Source organism: Elephantulus edwardii, unplaced genomic scaffold, assembly GCF_000299155.1.
Source record: "Elephantulus edwardii isolate Elephantulus edwardi_28Jun2011 unplaced genomic scaffold, EleEdw1.0 scaffold00032, whole genome shotgun sequence".
In the NCBI taxonomy this organism is placed as follows: Eukaryota; Metazoa; Chordata; class Mammalia; order Macroscelidea; family Macroscelididae; genus Elephantulus; species Elephantulus edwardii.
In genome coordinates this window covers 3951377-3971694 of record NW_006399782.1, presented here as the reverse complement: position 1 = coordinate 3971694, position 20318 = coordinate 3951377, and the positions used below count along the sequence as shown (strand labels likewise).

The 20318-nt window shown below is 42.2% G+C and overlaps 1 protein-coding gene across 1 annotated transcript in view; it reads right to left on the bottom strand.

Moving 5' to 3' along the window:
• The window catches only part of SNX4 (sorting nexin 4), a 93240-nt gene extending 81863 nt beyond the window's left edge, over positions 1–11377 (bottom strand). The window contains exon 1 of the mRNA XM_006884299.1: positions 11237–11377. Coding sequence (XP_006884361.1) covers positions 11237–11377 — 141 coding nt within the window. The remainder of the gene's footprint in view (positions 1–11236) is intronic.
• Positions 11378–20318: the final 8941 nt, after the last annotated feature.

Genomic DNA, 20318 nt, shown 5'->3' with positions numbered 1-20318 from the left:
GGTGACATAAAACTGCCTACACTGGCAATATTAAAAGACAGAACAGTGTCAAGTGTAACACAAACAGTAACTTAAGCATTAGAAGGTCACACCCCAACAGATTTAGATATGGAATGGTTTGATAACTGGAAGGTATGACCAGAGACATGTTTCACTATATTTTAGATGCATTTAAAGTGGATTTTTCACCAGATTTAACTGTGTGAATCATGACAAATTATGGCTGGCACTGAGAAGAATGGCAAATCCAGAATAATTAATTGTATTCATGTGAAACCTAGACCTAGACCAAGAAGCTACTGTAAGAACAGAGCAAAGGAATGCTGAATGGATTAAAATTGGGAAAGATGTATGTCAGGAATGTATCCTTTCTTCATGCCTATTCAATCTGTATTCAAAACAAATCATTCAAGAAGCTGGACTATATGTAAAAGAATGTGGCATCAAGATCAGAGAAAAGACTCATCAACAACCTGTACTTGGCAGGTAACACAACCCTGCATGCTGAAAGTGAGGAGGACTTGAAATGCCTGCTGCAGAAGATCAAAGACCTTCAGTAAGGGTTATACTTCAACATCAGGAGAACAAAAACAAAACCACCAAAAACCCTCATCACTAGGCCAACAGGCAACATCATAACAAATGGAGAAGAGAAAGAAATTGTCAACTGATTTCCTCTTGCTTGGATCCACAATCAACACCCTCAGAACCAGCAGTGAGGAAATCAAGTTATACTGGGAAAGTCTGCAGTCAAGGATCTCTCCAAAGTGCTGGAGTGTATTAACAGTTTGAAGACTAAGGTACACCTGATCCAAACCATAATCTTTTCAATTACTTGCTATGCAGCTGAAAACTGGGCAAGGAATAAGGATGACAGAAGCAATGATGCCTTTAAATTTTGGTGTTGGGGGGAAAACTTGTGTTGGAACAGAAGGCTGAGTATCCCATCGACTGCCAAAAGAACAAATATGTCTTGGAAAAGGTGCCACCAAGATACACTGGAGGCAAGGATTGTGAAACTTCACCTCATATATTTTGGTCACATTATTAGGAGGGACCAGTCCCTGGAAAATAATAGCATGCTTGGAAAGACAGAGGTTCAGTGAAGGAGGGCAAGACCCTCAACAAGATGATTGACACAGTGACTGTAATAGTGGGCTTGAGTATGGCAGAGACGATGAGGATGGCATAGGCTGGGGGAGGGTTCAGATCCATTGTTCATAAGGTCACTATGACTCCCAGTCAACTCAATGGCACTTATCAAAATCAGATCAGAAAGAACACTATTCAAGAAAGACTGAGGTTATACTCATCCAAAGGAATAACGTTTCAAATATACTCAATCCAATAACAATTAAATACTTCTCTATTTTTCCCTTCTTGATTCTTTACATTTTAACAACTTTAGGATGATATTGTAAGGTCACAGCCAGGCAGGAGAGGCTTCAGAAGAGAAGCAGGGCCTTCATCCAAGGCAAGAGGCAACAAAGACCCAACCATCAACAACTCCACGTTCAACCTCTGCAGGGTCTGAGGTGAGGGAATGGGATCTGCTAGAGCACATACAGCCCAGATGGGCCAGGGACACCCTTGCAGTAACCTAAGAAGCTGGGCATTTCTCACAAAAAAAAGTGGGCATGGCCCCAATGCTCAAATGATTTCAGTTTTATATAATGGCCTGGCCTTTGCAACCTATCCATGCCAATAAGTGAGGAGTGGGCAAGTGAAAAACATCCTAAATACAATTAAAAATAATACACAAAATGGCCCTTAGCTTAAAATTATGCTTTAACCTCTATGCTCACATAGCACTTTAAGTTGTATAAAATATGATTCCCATCCTTCTCAGAAAAGGTAATTTAATCTCATTTTGAGAAGATGAGAACTGAGATGCACAGAAGCCAAGTGATTTGCCATAAACTACTGTGAAGGAGAGAAAGACCCTCAACCAGGTGGACTGACACAGTGACTGCTGCAATGGGCTCTGTGAGTCAGGTAGTGTGAGGATGGCGCAGGATAGAAAGGGTTCAGATCTGTTGCTCACAGGGTCACTATGAGTTGTGCTCGACTCGATGGCACCTAACAACAACAACAACTGCTTTATACTTTTAACTAAATGTTTAACGTTGGTGTTGTTGGATGCTTTCAAGTCATAATCAACTCATATCTGACCCTCTAGCCCGTTTTCAGAGGCTGTAGACTGCACAGGGGAAAGCCTACTTTTCTCCCATAAAGTAAATGGCCTTAGGAATGGCCAGCACCACATTTTTTTTTCAAGTGATACTAAAGTCATTCTATTTGTATAGATTTCTTTCTGCATTAAAGTTTTTTTGTTCACTGTTATTTCACACATTCCTTCACCCACATTGTGTTTCATATAATCATTCCTACACATCTTATAAAATTAATCATTATTAATCTATGCCCACTATTACCTTGTCCAGTTGTGAAAATTTTGTTTTCTTTATGTTTAGGCATAATCTATGGTTTAGACATAATCTATACTGAAAGTTGTAGTCTTTGAACTACTTCAGTATTTCAAATCCTCCTCACTTAATGCAAGCAAAGTTGTGTCATCTGCATATTGCTGGTTGCTGACCGAGTGAGTCTCTTTCCTGATGCCACATTCTTCTTCATACTTTCTAGTTGCTAGAATGATTTGTTCAGCATACAAATCGAATAGGTACAGAAAAAGGATACAACCTTAACGCATACCTTTTCTGATTTTAAACCATGCATGATGCCCTTGCTTTGTTCGAAGGACTGCATGTGCAGCTTTTACGTGAGCACAATTAAGTATTCTGGGATTCTGATTCGTCTCAAGATTAGTCCTATTTTATTATGATTCACACAGTTGAATGACTCTGCATAGCGAATACAACACAAGTAAACATCTTTCTGATATTATCTGCTTTGAGTCAAGATTCATCTGAGAGCAGTAGTGATATCCCCATTCCATGTCCTCTTCTAAGTCCAGCTTGAATTTGTGGCAGTTTGCCGGCAGTATTCTGCTCAGGCCCTCTAGTCATTTTTGAATAATCCTCAACAAGATTTTACTTGCCTGTGATACTAATGGTAATGTTCAATAATATAGTTTATTACTTCTATGTATGCATCTATCTTCATAGGGTGTGCTGTGTATGTGTGTTTTCTTTATTCTGCTGTTTTTATAAATTGAAATTGATTAAGGTTGAGATCTACCTTACTCTGGTTACAACCATAACAAAAAAGAAAACCAATTTCCAAACAAGGTCACATTTAGGAATTAAGATTTCAATATGTGTATTGAGTGGGACAATACAGTTTACAAAAACAACCAAGAAAAATAAAATTATAGTACATAACATCCCCATGTTCTTTTTTTCTAGGAGAATACCTGTCTAAAGAATGCCACCACACCTACACAGACAACATTAATTTTTACTTAAAAGAAAACCACAAAATGCAAGGTCAGACTAGGGCCTACAGGGGCGGCAGGAGCCGCGGGGCCACAGCAGAGAACCAGAGACCTGACATGAGACAGAGCTGACCGTGGGACTGCTGCTGCCCCACAGAACCAGAGCCAGGAGGCTTCAGTCAATTTTGCTGGAGGACCTGAGGGAGAGCAGTAATTGGCAAGATGAAGGGCTTTGCGGTTTTTGTATGGAAGCTCTGGAGGCCTAGTGGCAAGAAGCTGCACTGCAATCTTGATGAAGGCATGTGGTTCAAATCCACCAGCTGCACTGTGGCATTTGGACAAGAACAAACTGGGAGGAGGGTAGGAGAATAGTGCAACAATGAATGAGTGGAAGCCCAAAATCTCTGTAAATGTTTATGAAAATTAATAAACTATAATTACAGAAAAAGAAAAAAAAAATCCACCAGCTGCTCCACGGGAGAAGGATGTGTGATTAACTAACTCTGAAAACCCACTGGAGGGTCAGCTATGGGCCGGTTCCAAATCAATGGTATACTACAACAAGAGCATTATAATATACACCTAAACTAAGACTGAAGGCAAATATATCTACGGGCTCATTTCAGAAGCGATGAGTACAAGAAGCGTGAGAGGGGTCTAACCTAACAGGAATTGGTTTTGTGTCGTGGATGTTGTTGATGGGCAGTTACTATCTGTAGAATTTGGCGAGGGGTCGGACATGGTCATCCTCATGTTGTCCTTCAACTTAAAATCAAAACATTCAGGCTGGCTCACCAAATTGTGCTATTTCCTTTAGTGCAGTGGTCTGATACTGAACATGCAGTATCCCTATGTCTGTATGCACATTTTATTTTGTAATTCTCTTCCACCACCTACTATTTGTCATTAACGGGCTCTTGGTGCCAAGGATTTTGACTAATGGTGACCATATCTGTGTCAGAACAGAATCGTGCTCGATAGGTTTTACAATGGCCGATATTTTCTGAATTAGATCACCAGGAATTTCTTCCAAGTTGCCCTTGAGTGTTCTTTCCATTGGCAGTCAAGGTCCTTAACTGCTTACCCCACCAGGACTACACTCTCATTCACAGGCTGTCTCAAACCTCACTCGGAGTTCTGGCCTCATTCACTGAGTTCTCTGCTGCCAATTAGTGATTCTGTACACCTAGTCTAGAGCTCTGTCCTAAAAAGGCACTTTCTGAATTCCTCAGGTATGCTCTTCCCTGGGCAAACAAGGTAGCTTGTCTGTTAACTATAAAAATCTTTCAGACCTAAAAAAACAAACGTTCTTTCCTCTATAACTTTCCTATTTCCACTTCTTTCTTTCAGAACTAACTGTACAGTTGTCATTGTTGTTGAGTGCCATCCTTCTGTGGAACTGTACAGTCGTTGTTGTGACATCCTATCATTCTGCCAGACTAATTATACAGTTGTTGTTGTTATGTGTCACTGAGTCAGGAACCAACTCAGAGCTGACCCTCCAGTGGGTTTTAGAGGCAGGAAATCACACAAAAGGAAACTGTCTATTCTCCTGCAGAGCAGCTGGTGGATTCAAATTGTGTGCCTTTGGGATTCCAGTGCAGCTTCTTACCACTAGGACACCAGAGTACCCTTTGATATTACTAGAAGCCAAAATCAGTCAATTAATCCTAATCCTAATTGTACAGTTGTTGTTGTGGTTTACCACAGTCAGAACTAACCCATAGCTGAGCCTCCAGCAGGTTTTCAGAGGCAGTTAATCGTATGGGGGAAGACTGTCCATCCTTCTCCCACAGAGCAGCTGGTGGCCTCAAACCGTGTACCTTTGGGATTGCAGCGCAGCTTCTTGCCACTAGGCCACCAGTTTTTTGGTACAATCGTCCCTCTTTTACCACAGTTTCACTTATCACAATTTGTTACTAGTTGTTAAAGTGTAGTAAAAATGTTAAATGAATAGTAACATGATGAAACTTTACACCACCCCACTCCAGCCAGCCTAGGACCTTAAATACCCCTCTCTCTCAATATGTCTAGGCTGTATATGCTACCCTCTTACTAGTCATTGTTATTAGTCTCTTATTATGCCTAATTTAGAAATTGATTTATGCTTTGTATGTATAGGACAAAAGACATAAGGAAGTGTGAACAGATTTGTTGTTGTTGTTGTTATGTACCATCAATAGATATGTTGTTGTTGTTATGTGCCATCAAGTCACCTGCAACTCATAGGAACCCTATGTAAAACAGCTCTGAACCCTGCTCTATCCTGAGCCAACCTCACCATCTCCAACACACCTAGCTCCATTACTCCAGTTACTGAGTAAATCCATCTCATCAAGGGCCTTCCTCTCCTGTGCTGTCCCTCCACCCTCACAAGAATAATGTTCCCCTCCAAGGACTGGTCCCTCCTTGCAACATGCCCAAAGTATGTCAGATAAAGCTTCAGAATCCTTGCCTCCAAGGAGCAGCCTGTTTCACCCTCTCCAGGATGAACCTGTTAGTTCTCTTAACAGTCCTTGATATATTCAGTACTCTTCTGCAGCACCATAGCTCAAAGGCATCAGTTCTCCTTCTATCATCCCTAGCCATTGTACAGCTTTCTGATGCATAGCACGTAATGAGGTTCTATATTATCTGTCCTTTCACACATTCTCTTGGATTCTTGAAACAGTTATGAGGGAAGACCACTGTACTACTTTTATGGGAGAGTAGCTTTGCCTCATATTTTTCCATTCTCTAAAACATTTCAACTAGAACTGACTGTGACCAATACCATATCCACTGCCATCAAGTCAGATCCCACTCATACCAGCCCTCCATCATGTTTCTGAAGCAATATATCTTTATGGGAAGACTGTGTCCTCTTTTTTTCACAGAGCAGATTCAAACAGTTGACCTTTCAGTTAGCAAGCCAACTAGGACTCTTCAGAACAGACTGCCAAGGGACCTCTCCACAGTGCTAACAAGTAATGATGTCTAAGGTGTGCCTTAGCCAAGCAACAGTTTTTCCAATTATTTGCTAGGCATCAGAAAGCTGGACAATGATTAAAGATGACAGAAGAATAAATGCCTGGGAGTTGTGGTGTTGAAGAACCCTAAACATCCCCCAGATTACCAAAAGAACAAACAAATGTCTTGGAGAAGGTGCAGGCTGGGTGCTCCTTAGAGGGAAGAATGATGAAACTCTACCTCACATACTCTGGACATGTTGCTAGAAGAGGTCAGTCCCTGGAGCAGGACATCATGCTTGGAAAGGTAGAAGGTCAGCAAAAGACAGGAAGACCCTCAACGAGATGAACTGACATGGTAACCTTAACAGTGGGCTCCAATGTATCGAGATGGCAGGGCTCAGATCTGTTGTTCACAGAGTGGTAGTCATGCTCACAGGCACAACATGAGTTGTAGGTGATTCAACTACGTAACAACAAAAACACATAAAGTGCTTCTTTCTGCACAAAACAAATCTGAAAGATACTCAGTCAGGCTCAGTTTTGTGCAGTTTTGACGGCTAGAGTTAACCTAAAACTGGACTGGACTTCCTGCTGGGTAGATTTCTGCTGCATGACATGGCGGCCCGGTCAAGCATGTTGGGCAGGGGCAGCAGGGAGAAGCTTCTCACTCCATCCTGATTTGCTGGCAGGTGTGTTTTTCACATATACTACCTTTTCCCTTCAGATCACAAAAGCCTCTGCAGTTTGTTTCAGAAGCGCTTGTCTGGGGCAAAGAAAGCTCAGGATCTCCCCCACCTAAAGCAAAAGTGGACATACCACTTTTTGGAAGAAACAAAATCTGGAGCTGTTTTCCCATTGGGGTGAACGTCTCTGAAGGTGGTGGTGGTCACAGCACTCAGAGACAGCTCAGAGGGGCACAGAGTAACCATGGAGCCCACAACATGGCCTCCACACTAACCACAACTTTTTAAAAAGTCTCTTTCGCACAGGAAAAGAATCTTATAATTAGATAATGGAAAGGAAGAAAGAATGGAAAACTGGAAAGAAAAACAAGGACTACAGAATGTTAAAAGCTTACAGCAGTTTAAAGAAGCAGCCTTCTGATTGTGACTTAAAGCCAGGAGAGTCTTGTGACTCCAGTTGGTGCTGGTTTCTGCTACACAGGGGGTAGGGGAATTAGAAGGAGTCATTTTGCTCCTCCCACCCTCAAATTTGCAGTCTAAAATAAAGTTAAAAGGCAAACTTTGGCTATCTCTGTATGTAATTTACAAAGATAATTTTATGGTTTTTAAAAAAACCTGATAATAACCGCTTCTTTTATACCATTCCTTTATTTTTCCTTAAAAGTCAACTAATCCTAAGTACACTAAAAACTTCAAATACAGTACTGGAGCAATTTACAAGACTATTTTTAACTTTTTTGGAAGGAAGCATTAATTTCAGAGTAAGGAGGATCTGGGCTCAAATCCCAGCTTTGGCAATGACGGGCTTCTGATGTTGGCCAAATTACTTCCCTCTGCGCTTCCGCTTTCTCATCTTCAAAACGTGAGCAGTGTTACCGGTCTCTTGAGGTGACTAAGAATTAAATTAAAAACAAGAGTCCCACTAGAAGTAACAAATCTAACTAACTTGTCTTTCTGCTCAGACCACATTTCCACTAGTAATGGAAGCAAAGAGGTAAAATGACAATAATTCTTATTATAAGTGAAAATTGTAATATATTTATATTTATATCTATCCAATTAATATAAATACAATGAGAATGGAATGGAAGTGAAGAGAAGAAATTGAGAGGGCAAAAATTAATGAATGCTTCTCTAAGGAAGGGCTTTTTTGGGGAAAGAAGCATACAGGTATATACAATGTGTATGTGTGTATCATTAAACATCTGAAGAACTGGAAATAACTGTCCAAATGGCTTGTTCCTTTTTGAGTTACTAAACTAGCAGGTGCTTTAAGACATGCTATAAATTTGATCACTGACTGATGGCCACTGGTAACATACTTATAAATATTTTCCTTTATGTCAAGTAACACTGTATAACTAACTACAACCTCCATTGATGGCATTTCTGAATTTTCAAGTATTTTAAACTGAGTACACATAGTTTTAATTTTCATTTAGAAACACTTCAAAATGTATTTTTATGCCATGGACTTTATAATTTTTTTTAACTTTTTTTTTAGTTTTTTCCTTTTTTGTATGTACCATCAAATCAGATCTGACTGGTACAGGAGGAGATTGTTCCTCCTTCTCCAGCAGAGCATCTGGTGGATTTGAGCCATGCACCTCTGGGATTGCAGTACACCTTCTTGTCACTAGGCCACCAAAGCTCGCCAGACTTTATAATTTAATTGAATATCTACAACACTCATACTATTAACATTGTATCATCAACATTCAAGATGCAGTCAACAAAAGACAAGAATCTTGCCTTCTGAAGCAATCTAAAATATAAAGCCTAAACACAAAAAGAAAGATGTGCTTGTCAGATTGGCAAGTATTTTAAAGTGTGAAAATAGGAAGTGACTATAAAGATACAGTGCATCAAGAACTGCTGATGGAAGTATTAAATTGAAATAATTTACTGCCTTCAAGTTAGAACCAACTCATAGTTGAGCCTCCAGCAAATTTTTTGGAGGCTGTAAATCATATGGAAGAATAATGCCCATCTTTCTCCCAAAAATGTCACAGATGGGTTCAAACCATCAGAAATATGACCTATGGGTTTGCAGCACAACTTTTCACCAGACTGTACCGCCAAAATGTCACACACTGCAATAATCGCTTTGAGAAACCATTTGGCACGACTGCAATTTTAAGGATGGAACATGAAAAGGCAAGGTTCAGATGTGTTGTTTATAGAGTCTCTATGAATCAAAGTCAACCTGAAGGCCCCTTATAATAATTCAGGGGGTTCAGGTAGCTTAGTAGTAAGGAGCTGCACTGCCTACCAAAGGAAAACAGTTCAAATCCACCAGAAAAAAGAGGGACACTTGTGTGTAATTTATTGCCTCTGAAAACCCACTGGAGGATCAGCTATGAGCTGGTTCTGACTTGACTGCATACAACAACAGTAACAACTCAGTCTTCTTCCCCTCCCCACACTCACCCCAACTTTCCGTTTTCTCCTCCAAACCCCATTTCTCAGCTCTCTGCCCCTTTCACCAGGGCTTACCCCTCAGTACTCTCCCCAGAGACCACTCTTCTCAGTTCTCTCACTCTAGACAGCATCCTTCAATAACTTTCACATACTCTGAGCACGTCGTTAGAAGGGGCCAGTTCTCGAAAAAGGACATTAAGTTATTAAAAGTAAAGAGGGTAAGCTTAAGAAAGAGACACTCAGCAAGGCGGAATGACACAGTGACTGTAACAACGGACTCAAGTTATGTTGGAAATGGTGAGGACAGGACAGGACTGGGGAGAGTTCAAGTCTGTTGTTCATAGGGTTACTAAAGAGTCAAAATCGACTTGGTGGCAGAGTTGAGCATGCTTCTACTCTTCAAAAAAGTAAGACAAAGAAAGCCCAGTAAACCTCTTGCTGTGGAATCAATCCCAACTCATGCTGTTGGGGTTCGGTGCCAATGATTCAGCTTCATAACCAACCAACATAGCCTTGATCCTTTGATCACAATCTCTACTGTGCTGATACAACTGCCCACTGTTGTAATCACCCTATGAATCCATCTCATTGAGGGTCTTCACCTTCACTGATCCTCTACTTTTCCAAGAATGATGTCCTTTTCCAGGGACTGGCCCCTTATGACATAATGCCTGAAGAATGAAAGACATTGTCAAGGACTGGATAGAACTGCCTATAGTGTTTCCAAGGCCGCAATTATCCTAATGGAAGTAGAATGTCACATCCTTCTGTAAAGCAGCTGGTGGGCTTGAAACACTGACCTTCTGGTTAGGTCTGTTTCACCAGACCTCACGGCTGCTGTTGTCAGGTGAACAGCTGGCCCACCACCAGTTCAAATCCACCAGCTGCTCTACGGTACAAAGATGAGCAATCGATCTCCTGCTGGGTGATTTACCATCTCTGAAAACCAGCTGGAGGGTCAGCTATGAGTCAGTTCCAACTAGACCACAAATGAGCTGTTTGGTTTCTGAAACTTCGATTAAAGTATTAATATTGACACTTTGCAATGAAAGCACAAATTTAACATGATGCCTTTTTCTCCTGTTGCTCAAGCAAACGAAAATAATTACTTACCAAAGGAAGTTAACAATGCAGATAAAGAGGACACGGGGGCTTACTAATATATGGTATGTACCCAATGCAGAAATTACAACCAAATAAGGCGTAAAGGTAAATAAGAGGTTTTTTAATTTGCATCTTTTTTTGAGCTTAATATCTGATCAATTTCCTAGTGGCAGTACCAGGCCAACCAGCCCTCCTGCCCCTGCCTAGTTCCTCCTACAAGTCCCTCATTCCCGAACACCGCTGGCTCTCCCTACAGCATCCCCAATAAGCCACGTCCCCATGCACAAATCCATTTGACCAGACCCACTGAAACGTCAGCTTTCGTTTTCAGATACAAACCTTTCGTTTACGTGATGACCACTGAAAACCTTCCTCCCTTCCAGCCTCACCTCTACTGAGGTTCCGACCTCTGCGCCCGAGGAACCGCACCCACGGGTCCTCGTCCCTCCCCTGGACTAACCCCGCGGCCCTTCCGGCAGCCCATGTGCGGGGCGCCGGAGCTCGCCCCCTACCCTTGGCCCCCTACACGTCTTAAAACCTCCACTGCAACTGCGGACCCTTCTTTCTCAATTCCTTCCTCCCACTGATCCCTAGACCTCCGTGGTCAGCCCAGCAGAGTCCAGCCCACCCTGCTAGGCCCTGACCAGGGCCCCATGGACTCAGGCGCCAATCTTCCTCACCGTGCGGTCCTCAGAACCCTCTTCCAGGTCCCCCTCAGCCTCCTCAATCACCGCAGCCTCCAGCTCTGTGTCGGGGCGACCGAGGGGCTCCTCAGACGCAGGTTGCAACTGCCGCTCTGCCTCAGAAGGTGCCTGGTCCATGGCTGCAGCGAACTCTGTGCGCCTGCGCCACGGTGCTCCACCCACGACCGCCGTCCCGCCCCCTGTCGCCCCGCCCCACCGCCCCGTCCCGCCCACTCCCATCCCTGCCCATTGCTCCTCCCCGTCCACTGCCATTCTGCTCCACCCCCAGTCGTCCCGCCCCTCTGTTAGGCTCTGCCCACCATGTTTTCTACTGTGTTGCTCCACCCCTTTGCTTTGTCGTCCCGCCCCTTTGCTTTGCTACGCTCACTGTCATCCCTCCTAGCTTTTAGGCTCCGCCCCCTGCCGCTCAGTCCCGCCCACTGCCTTCCCGCCCCGCTGCTCTGCACCGCCCACTGCCACCCTACCCTGACGCTCCGCCCACGCCTTCTAGAGCTCGCTGGTCAGGTCCTAAACCCGGAAATATAGGAACATGGCAGTTCTGTGGAAAGAGAAAAGCAGTGACCACTAAAATAGGTGTTGGCACAGTTAGACAACTTCATGGATACGATGACATAAAGAAAATATAAAACTCAAAAGAAATTGAAGGCCAAACCATCTTCCTCTGGAGGTCTGTCTTGACTACCATTGTGGGTTGCATTTTCTCCTAGAAAGATCATGAAAGGAACTCATTGTGCTTGAGTTTGGGACGACTTAGAGTTGATCCTCTAGAGGGTGTTGGGAGGCTGTATGAGAGAGGAGATTGCCCATCTTTCTCGTTGAGGGCGGCTTGCGGATTCAAACCGCGAGAGAGCGCCTTCTCTGCCAGAGAACCATCAGAGTAAGGGATTCTTTCACAGCTGGCTGAGTAGCGCGCTCAGCAAAAGGAATTATCTGCAAGCTTTGGAGGAAAGTGAAGCATTTGGCCGAAGCAGCTTGTACAGTACTTGTGCAGTGTTTCATGAAACCCTGGAGACCTCTGGTTGTGTCTTGTTGAATTTCTGGGACCCACTTCCGAGGCCTTTACCAAATTCGTTTCATGGAGGACAGGCTAAGTGGGAGTACTGGACGGGGTCCCTTGAACGTTTTTCTATGCGCAGTGTGGTTATCCAATTGCCAAGGACAGAAACAAATCATTCTGCCTCATTGGCTATTGTAAACTATGCCACACTATTTACTCCTCCTGGAATACTTTCTCCGGTTTACTGCTAAATTTTCATTAATCCCCCAAAACTTGAAAGGAGCGATACTGTCCCAGTGGAATGTACCAAAAATGTTAGCTCCTCTAGAGAACAGGCTGGCGATGCGCTTCAGTAAAGGTCACGGCCAAACGAATCCTGTGAAACAGCTGTATTTTTTCACATGGAGGTCACTCCGTGTTGGACAGCACCTAACTACAACCTAAACTTCAACTCTCTTGTCATGTCCAAGTGTTAATATCACTTTCTTAATTAATCTGTTACAATCTTTTACATTTTATAATTATTTGCTTATATGTTTGTCTTCTTCAACTAGACTTTGGATTCCTGTAAGGCAAGGACTTGATTGTTGTTGTTGTTGTTGTTGTTGTTATGTGCCATCGAGTCGCCTGCGGCTCATAGCGACCCTATGTACAAGAGCTCTAAATGTCATTCTATCCTGTGCCAACCTAGCCATCTCAAAGGCAGTCATTCCCACCACTCCACTCACAGAATCGATCCATCTCATCGAAGCTCTTCCTCTCGTTTGCCGCCCATCCACTCTGCCAAACATGATGTCCCTCTCCAAGGACCAGTCCCTCCTTGCAACATGCCCAAAGTATGTCAGACGAAGTTTCAGAATCCTTGGCTATAATAAATCCAAGATGTTTCATGCTAGGCAAACTCTCAAGAAACAGATTTTTAAAAGGAATCCTGTTAGCCTAGTGGTAAGAAGTTCCTCTGAAATCTGAAAGGCATGAAAGGTTTGAATACACCAGCTGTCCGGTGGGAAAAGGATGGACAATCTCCTAGAAGATTTACTGCCTCTGAGGGTCAGCCATGGGTTGATGGTACACAACAAAGAGGGAGGATATTTTTCCAGGGACAGATTTATACCCATTATCTGTGCACTTTTCCAAGTTTTGAGGTACCCACGTGGGTCCTAGAGGCATTAGGATAAATGTTGTGAACTGGACTGGTCTCACCTTGCAGTGAGGTAGAATGAAGAGACTCACCAGCTTGACAAAGCGTAAGGGGAAGCAGCAGTGTTGTGTGTTTCTAAAAATTAAAACCAAGAAGGTAGAGAAGCAGCTGATTCCTATTCTCTCATAGACTTTTTGCTGTGATATGGAAAAATTTCCTCTCAAGACTGTATTTATTTAAAGCTGTTTCAGGTGTGTATAACTTTTCCCTTTTATAATCTTTTTGGAGGGTAGGAGGGCTGACAGCACAACTCCTTACCACTTGGCCAGTAGAGCTGGGTGGTTCTTTTTATATTCTTGAGAGATAGCCTTGAAGGAACCAAATTTTAAAAATCATAAAGGTACTTTAAGAGTCTAAAATCAAGGCAAAAATAACAATTGAGTAATTGTTTTTCTTATCCGAGCATGTTGTTGTGTTGTTGTTGTGTGTTGTTGAGTCAGAACCTACCCATAACTGAACCTCAGAGCAGCTGTGGATTTGAACTGTTTGCCTTTAGTATTGCAGCACAGTTTCTTACCACTAGGCCACCAGAACTCCTATTTGAGTATATGTTCCTTTATGTGTGTGTGTGTGTGTGTGTGTGTGTGAGAGAGTGAATGTGTGTGAGTGTGGGATGGGGTGGCAAATGAGAGAGAGACAGGAGAGATCGCGCTGTTGTTACTGTTGGGTGCTGCATCCAGTTCACTCCAGCTCACAGCTGATATACAACAGAACAAAAACTCCATCTGATCCTGCATCATCTTCACAATCTCTTAAAGCAGCGCTTAAGTCCTTTGTTCCAGTCACTGTGCAGATGATGATCCATTTGTTGCAGATCTTCTTTTCTTTTGCTGATACGCTTTTTCAAGCATGATGTCCTTCTCAAGGGACTGGCATGTCCAAAGCCCAAGCAAGAGCTGAGACCCAGCATTGCTGCTTTGGAGTAACACTCTGATTGCACCTTCAAGACAGACAGATTTATTTGTTTGTATTTTAGTAGTATTATTTTTACCACTAGGCCACCAAAGCTCCCTTTAGTAGCATTTTTTTAATTAATTTTAATAAACATTTACAGAGATTTTAGATTTCCATTCATTCATTGCCGCACTTTTCTCCCTGCCCAACCCTCCCCTCCAGTTCGCTCCCCTCTCCGAAAAGAAAAAGGGAAAAAAAATTCCTTTATTGGTATACAATTCCCCATCCCTCCCCTCCCCCCGACTCCCCGCCCTGAGTACACTTCTCTAGTAGCATTATTTTTTTAAAAAAAGAAATTTACTTTGGTTTCAGTGAGAGTTTAAAACATTTATTGTTTAATCAATCATTCATGCACATTTTGTTCCATAACATTGATTGCAATAGAGAGTGTGATTGTCCATTCATTCCACATTGTCTTTCCCAACACTCATATTACTGAGTATTTATTATCTATTAAATGTCTACTCTCCCCTCCCCACTTAGGTAACCTAGTATGATTCTGTACATAAACTTATCTTTAACTGTTTATAATAATGGGTTAAAACAATTATTTGTCCTTTTGTAACTGACTCATTTCATTCAGCATAATGTCCTCTATATTAATCCATGTTATACAATGGGTAAAAAATTCTTAACTGTTTCTCAACATTGCATAGTACTTCATTTTAGAAATGTACCATAGTTTCCTATCCATTTATTCTTTGATGGCCATTTGGGTTGTTTCCAACTTTTTGTTATTGTGAATATATTGTTGTTATTAGGTGTCATCAAGTAGAGCATGGCTCATAACAACACAGTATGAACAACTGATCTAAACCCTGAACCTTGCCATCCTCACAATCTCCTACATGCTCAACCCCATTGTCACAGTCACTGTGTCAATTCATCTTAATGGTCTTCCTCTATTTCTTTGACAGCAGATGTTCCCAATGCAACATGTCTTTTTTTTTTTTTTAAGGAGTGGGGGGGGGGGTGCGCGCGCGCGCACACACGCACTGTTAAATCTGACTGGTACAGGAGGAGATTGTCCCTCCTTCTCCAGCAGAGCATCTGGTGGATCCTAATGGCACGCCTTTAGGATTGCAGTGCAACTTCTTGCCACTAGGTCATCAGCGCTCCCTGTCTTTTCACTTTTTGACTGCTGTTATCATAGGTTTTGATTGAAGATCCAATCAAAATGTAATCATTGACAACTTCAATCTTTTCTCCATCTCTCATGATGTTGTTGCCTATTGGTTCAGTGGTGAGGGGTTTTGTTTTCTTAATGTTGAGATGCTTTCTATGCATCAGAAAACTGGACAATGACTAGAAGGAGAATTGATGCTTTTGAACTGTGGTGCTGGAGAAGAGTTTTGAATATACCATGAACGGCTAAGACAACAAACAGGTTCATCCCAGGATGCTCCTTGGAGACAAGGATTCTGAAACTCTGTCTGATATTCTTTGGACATGTTGCAAGGAGGGACCAGTCCTTGGAGAAGGACGTTATCCTTGGAAGGGTGGAGGGACAGCGCAAGAGAGGAAGATTCTCAATGAGATGGATTGATTCAGTGACTGGGGTAATGGGAATAGGTGTGTCGGAGGCAATGAGGTTGGCTCAGGATAGAGCAGAATTCAGAGCTGTTGTACATAGAGTCACTATGAATCACAGACAACTTGATGGCACATGATAACAACACAGCATTTTTTTAAAATGTCTTTTTTTTCTTCCTTAAATTCTCTTACAAATTTCTTTTTTTTTTTCTCTCACAAATTTCGAAGTCTCTTCGGACAAACCAATTTTGTCCTTTCTTTCTTCCCTATCTGTAATGGCTTTTCTTTCTTCATGGATGATATCTTTGATGTTATTCTCAGCTTGTCTTGTCTTTGGTCATTAACATTTACTACATCAAACCTAATCTTAAAATGGTATTAAAATGCAATTGAACTAGATCCATGATCTTATTTTGGTTCTCTTAGCCTTGTTTTCATTCTCTTCATCTTCAGTTTGAGCTTGTGTAGTTGATGTTCCGGTCAGTCCTTGGCCTGGGTTTGAGTGCTGATACTGAGCTTCTCAAATGTCTCTCTCCACAGGTGTAGTCAGTCTGATTCCTGTGAGGCTAGTCCATCAGGTGAGGTTCATGTGTATGGTTAACATTCATGTTTTGTTTTGTGTTTTGTTTTTAAAAAAAAAACAAAAAACACATATAGTCAGGGAGCGCCAGTGGCCTAGTGGCAAGAAGCTGCACTACAACCCCATAGGTATGCAGTTTGAATCCACCAGGTGCTCTGCTGGAGAAGGAGGGGCAATCTCCTCTTGTACCAGTCAGATCTGATTTGACAGTACACACAAAAAATAATAAAATAAAATTAAAAAGTTCTAAAAATACCCCATATAGTTGACTCCTAAGGGCGTCTGGCTGAGTGTGGTCCTAAATAGTCTGCCAGACGAGGAGATCCCTGGGACCCCCTTTTTCAGCATTCTGTTCTTCAGCACAGACTCCCTCAGCCAGCTGTGCTGTCTGACTGCTGCTCCCTCGACGGCTGCTCCCTGCATGCTGGCACAGGAGGGCCAGGTTGGCGGGCAGCGCAGGTGGATTCATTATTGTTTGAAGATGTGGCTATTGTCTTTACTTGGGAAGAGTGGGCTTTGCTGGATTTTGCTCAGAGGAAACTCTACAAAGAGGTGATGCTGGAAACCAACAGAAACCTGATCTCAGTTGTCCTGAACTGCTAGAGAAAATACTTGTGAATGCCAAGGATCTGGAAAAGCTTTCAAGACTCATTCTTCACTTAAATACCACATCAGATCTCACATAGGATGCAGCTCCTGTCTGTGTAAGGAATGTGAAGTAGGCTGCAGCTGTTCCCCTTACCTAAGAACTCTTGTGAAAGATCCTACTGAAGAGAAACGTATAGATGTAAGAGATGTGGCATCACCTGTACTTGTTCATCTCATGTGACACGTAAATAATTGGAGAGTATCTCTCATATTGGAGAGAGGCCTTCTAAAATATAAGCAATTTGGAAAAGCTTTTAGTCAGTCAGCCCTCTTAGAACATGAAAAAGTTCAAAGAATCTTTATCATAAGAAATATGGGACTATTTTTCATTTGTATTCATCCCTCATTCACAGACGAATGAAGCCTTTTGAATGTAAAAAAACAAAACAAAACAAAACAAAAACACAATAGTCACTTTCATCAAAAAAGAGCATTATCAGATCTGTCCCAAAATGCAATGTTTTGCATAGTAGGACACTATTCATATGTATACAAGGAAGACTTACTAATACAACTTTATTCAAATATATGCACCAAATATTAAAGCCAAAGATTAAGAAGTTGAGGCTTTCTACTGACTTTTGGAAGTCTGAAATTGATCAAACAGGAAATCAAGATGCCTTAAATGCAAAAGTTAGAAATAAAGAAGAAAGAATGATAGAATGAAAATACGGTCTTAGTTATAGAAATGAGACTGGAGAGTGAATGATAGAATTTTGTACAATCATTTACTCATTGCAATACTTAAAAAGCCCAACGACCCACAACATAAACAGCAACCATACACATGGACCTTACCTGATGGACAGAGGAATAAGATTGACCACATTTGGGGAGGGGGGAACCACACATGCATTATGTTGTTGTTGTTAGGTGCCATCTAGTATGACTCAGATCTACCCTCTGAACAACCGATCTGAACCCTATCTTGTCCTGTGCTACCCTCATCAATACCTATGGAGCGTTATTTCCCCAAGACAAACTGGTAGCTCTGCATTAATGAAAAAATCCATAGCAAAACTCATACTCAATGATGAAAGTCTGAAACCTTTCCTCCAGAGATAAATCCCCCTGCTGTTCAACATTGTTCTAGCACTGAAATCAAACCATTAAAATTAGTCATCCAAATTAGAAAGGAAGAAGAAAAACTATCCTACCTACTGATAATATGATCCTATGCATAGAAATGCCTGAAGAATCCACAAGAAAGTACTATAGCTAATATGAAGTCAGCAAAGCTGAATATAAGATCAACGAGCAAAAATCAGTTGTATTTCTACACATTAACACTGAACAGTCTTGAAAGAAATCAAGAAAACAATCTCATTTGTAACAACATTTCAAAGAATGAAAAAGGGAGCTGGTAGCAGAGTCCACAGTGGGTTGTGCTGTGAACCCAGAGGCTGTGAGGTGCCGCCAGTTCAGATCCACCAACGGCTCCAGTAGGATGGGCAGTTTCCTCTTGAGTCAGTCAGAAATCTACAGGAGGGTCACTCTAGGTTGGAAAAGAATCATCAGTGGTGAATTTGAGTTGACAAACAAAGACTACTTAGGGATAAATTTTACCAAGAAGGTAAAAAGCTTATACACTGAAAAGTGAACATGCTGAAAGAAACTAAAGACTTCCCTAAATAATGACATCCTTGAGGAAGACTCAATACTGTGAAGATGTCAGTACTACCCAACAAGACTTACAGATTCCACTCAACCCCTGTGAAAACTGGGAACAGTCCTTTTTGAGACATGAGTAACTGAAAATTGTAATAATTGGACAACATAGTGAATAGAATTCTTGTTTGAGTGCCTTTCAGTCAATTCTAACCCATAATTGCCCTAAGAGTCAGAGTAGAAGTGCCTCGTAGGGATTTCTAGGGTCATCTTTATGGAACATGGGAGCCCTGTGGACCTAGTAGGTTAAGTGTTTGTTTTTTTTTTTAGGTTAAGTGTTGAGGTGCTAATCATAAGATTGGTAGTGCAAATCCACCAGCTGTTCCATAGGGGGATGTGGCAGCCTGCTTCCAGAGTGACTTACAGCAATGGAAACTCTATCACTTCTATTCTGTTCCCAGTCTGCCCTCCAGAGTCACTATGGATCTGAATCAGCTTGATGGCAAGGGAGATGGAGCAGAAGTCTGTCTCTTCTTGAGAAGGTTCCACCTTCTTGCTGGAGAACAGGGTTACAGCAGCCAGCAGCCTGCTGCCGAATTCAACCATCTTACCTGACAGTGTGGGGTCACTAGTATGGACACGAATTCATTGCTAGCCAGTTGGAAGCAACTCAATAGCTGACCCTCAAGTGGGTTTCTAAATAGCATGGAAGAAGGTGGCCCATCTTTCTCCACAGAACTACTGGTGGATTTGAACTGACAGAGAGACCTCCACCTTTGGGTTGGCAGCATAACTCCCTACAGACTCCACCACCAGAGCTTCTTAGAGACAGTCGCACCAGTCCCCAGGAGTCACAACCTGCTTGACAACAACTAGCAACAACTGTGTTCATCAAGTGGGCAAGCAAAGATCATTGTGTTTCCGGAGTTCCCAGGTGGAGGGGAGACAAACAAGCTCAATGTGATACAGTCTCTGGATAAAGGAAGCATGAAGAGTGCTGGTGGAGTTCAGGGAGGGAGTGAAGAATAGTTTGGGATCACTGGGGAAAAGAGGGAAGAAGAATTCTACAGTGGATTAGCCAGTGAGAATATACCTGACTTAATTATACAGACATTTTCTCCTGGGTTTTACCACTTCAAAGATATGATGAAATCCAGGGGAAATTGTTCACTATAGCAAACATAATTAAGATTGCCTATTGAGTAAGCCATCTTTGGTGGTGATTCGTGAGTAGGCAAATACTAGGCTGAGAAGCAGGGAAGAGCTCTGTCAAGTGGCTGTGTTGAGAGAAGAATGAGTCAAGGGTGAAGGCAACCAGGTTTCCTGAGGGCAGAAAGGAAGGAGCAGTGAGTCTAGAGGGTGTAGATTTGGGCTGGGTGTAACAATTTTTATGCAATGAACTCGGGGCAGGGGGTTGGAATTTATTACATGGAAAATGAAGAACCACCAAATGGTTTAAGGTGGGATTTTTAAAAATCACAAGCACTGTACTGTGGAGGTCAGAATAATAACAATCTGGGCAAGAGCTGATGAATTT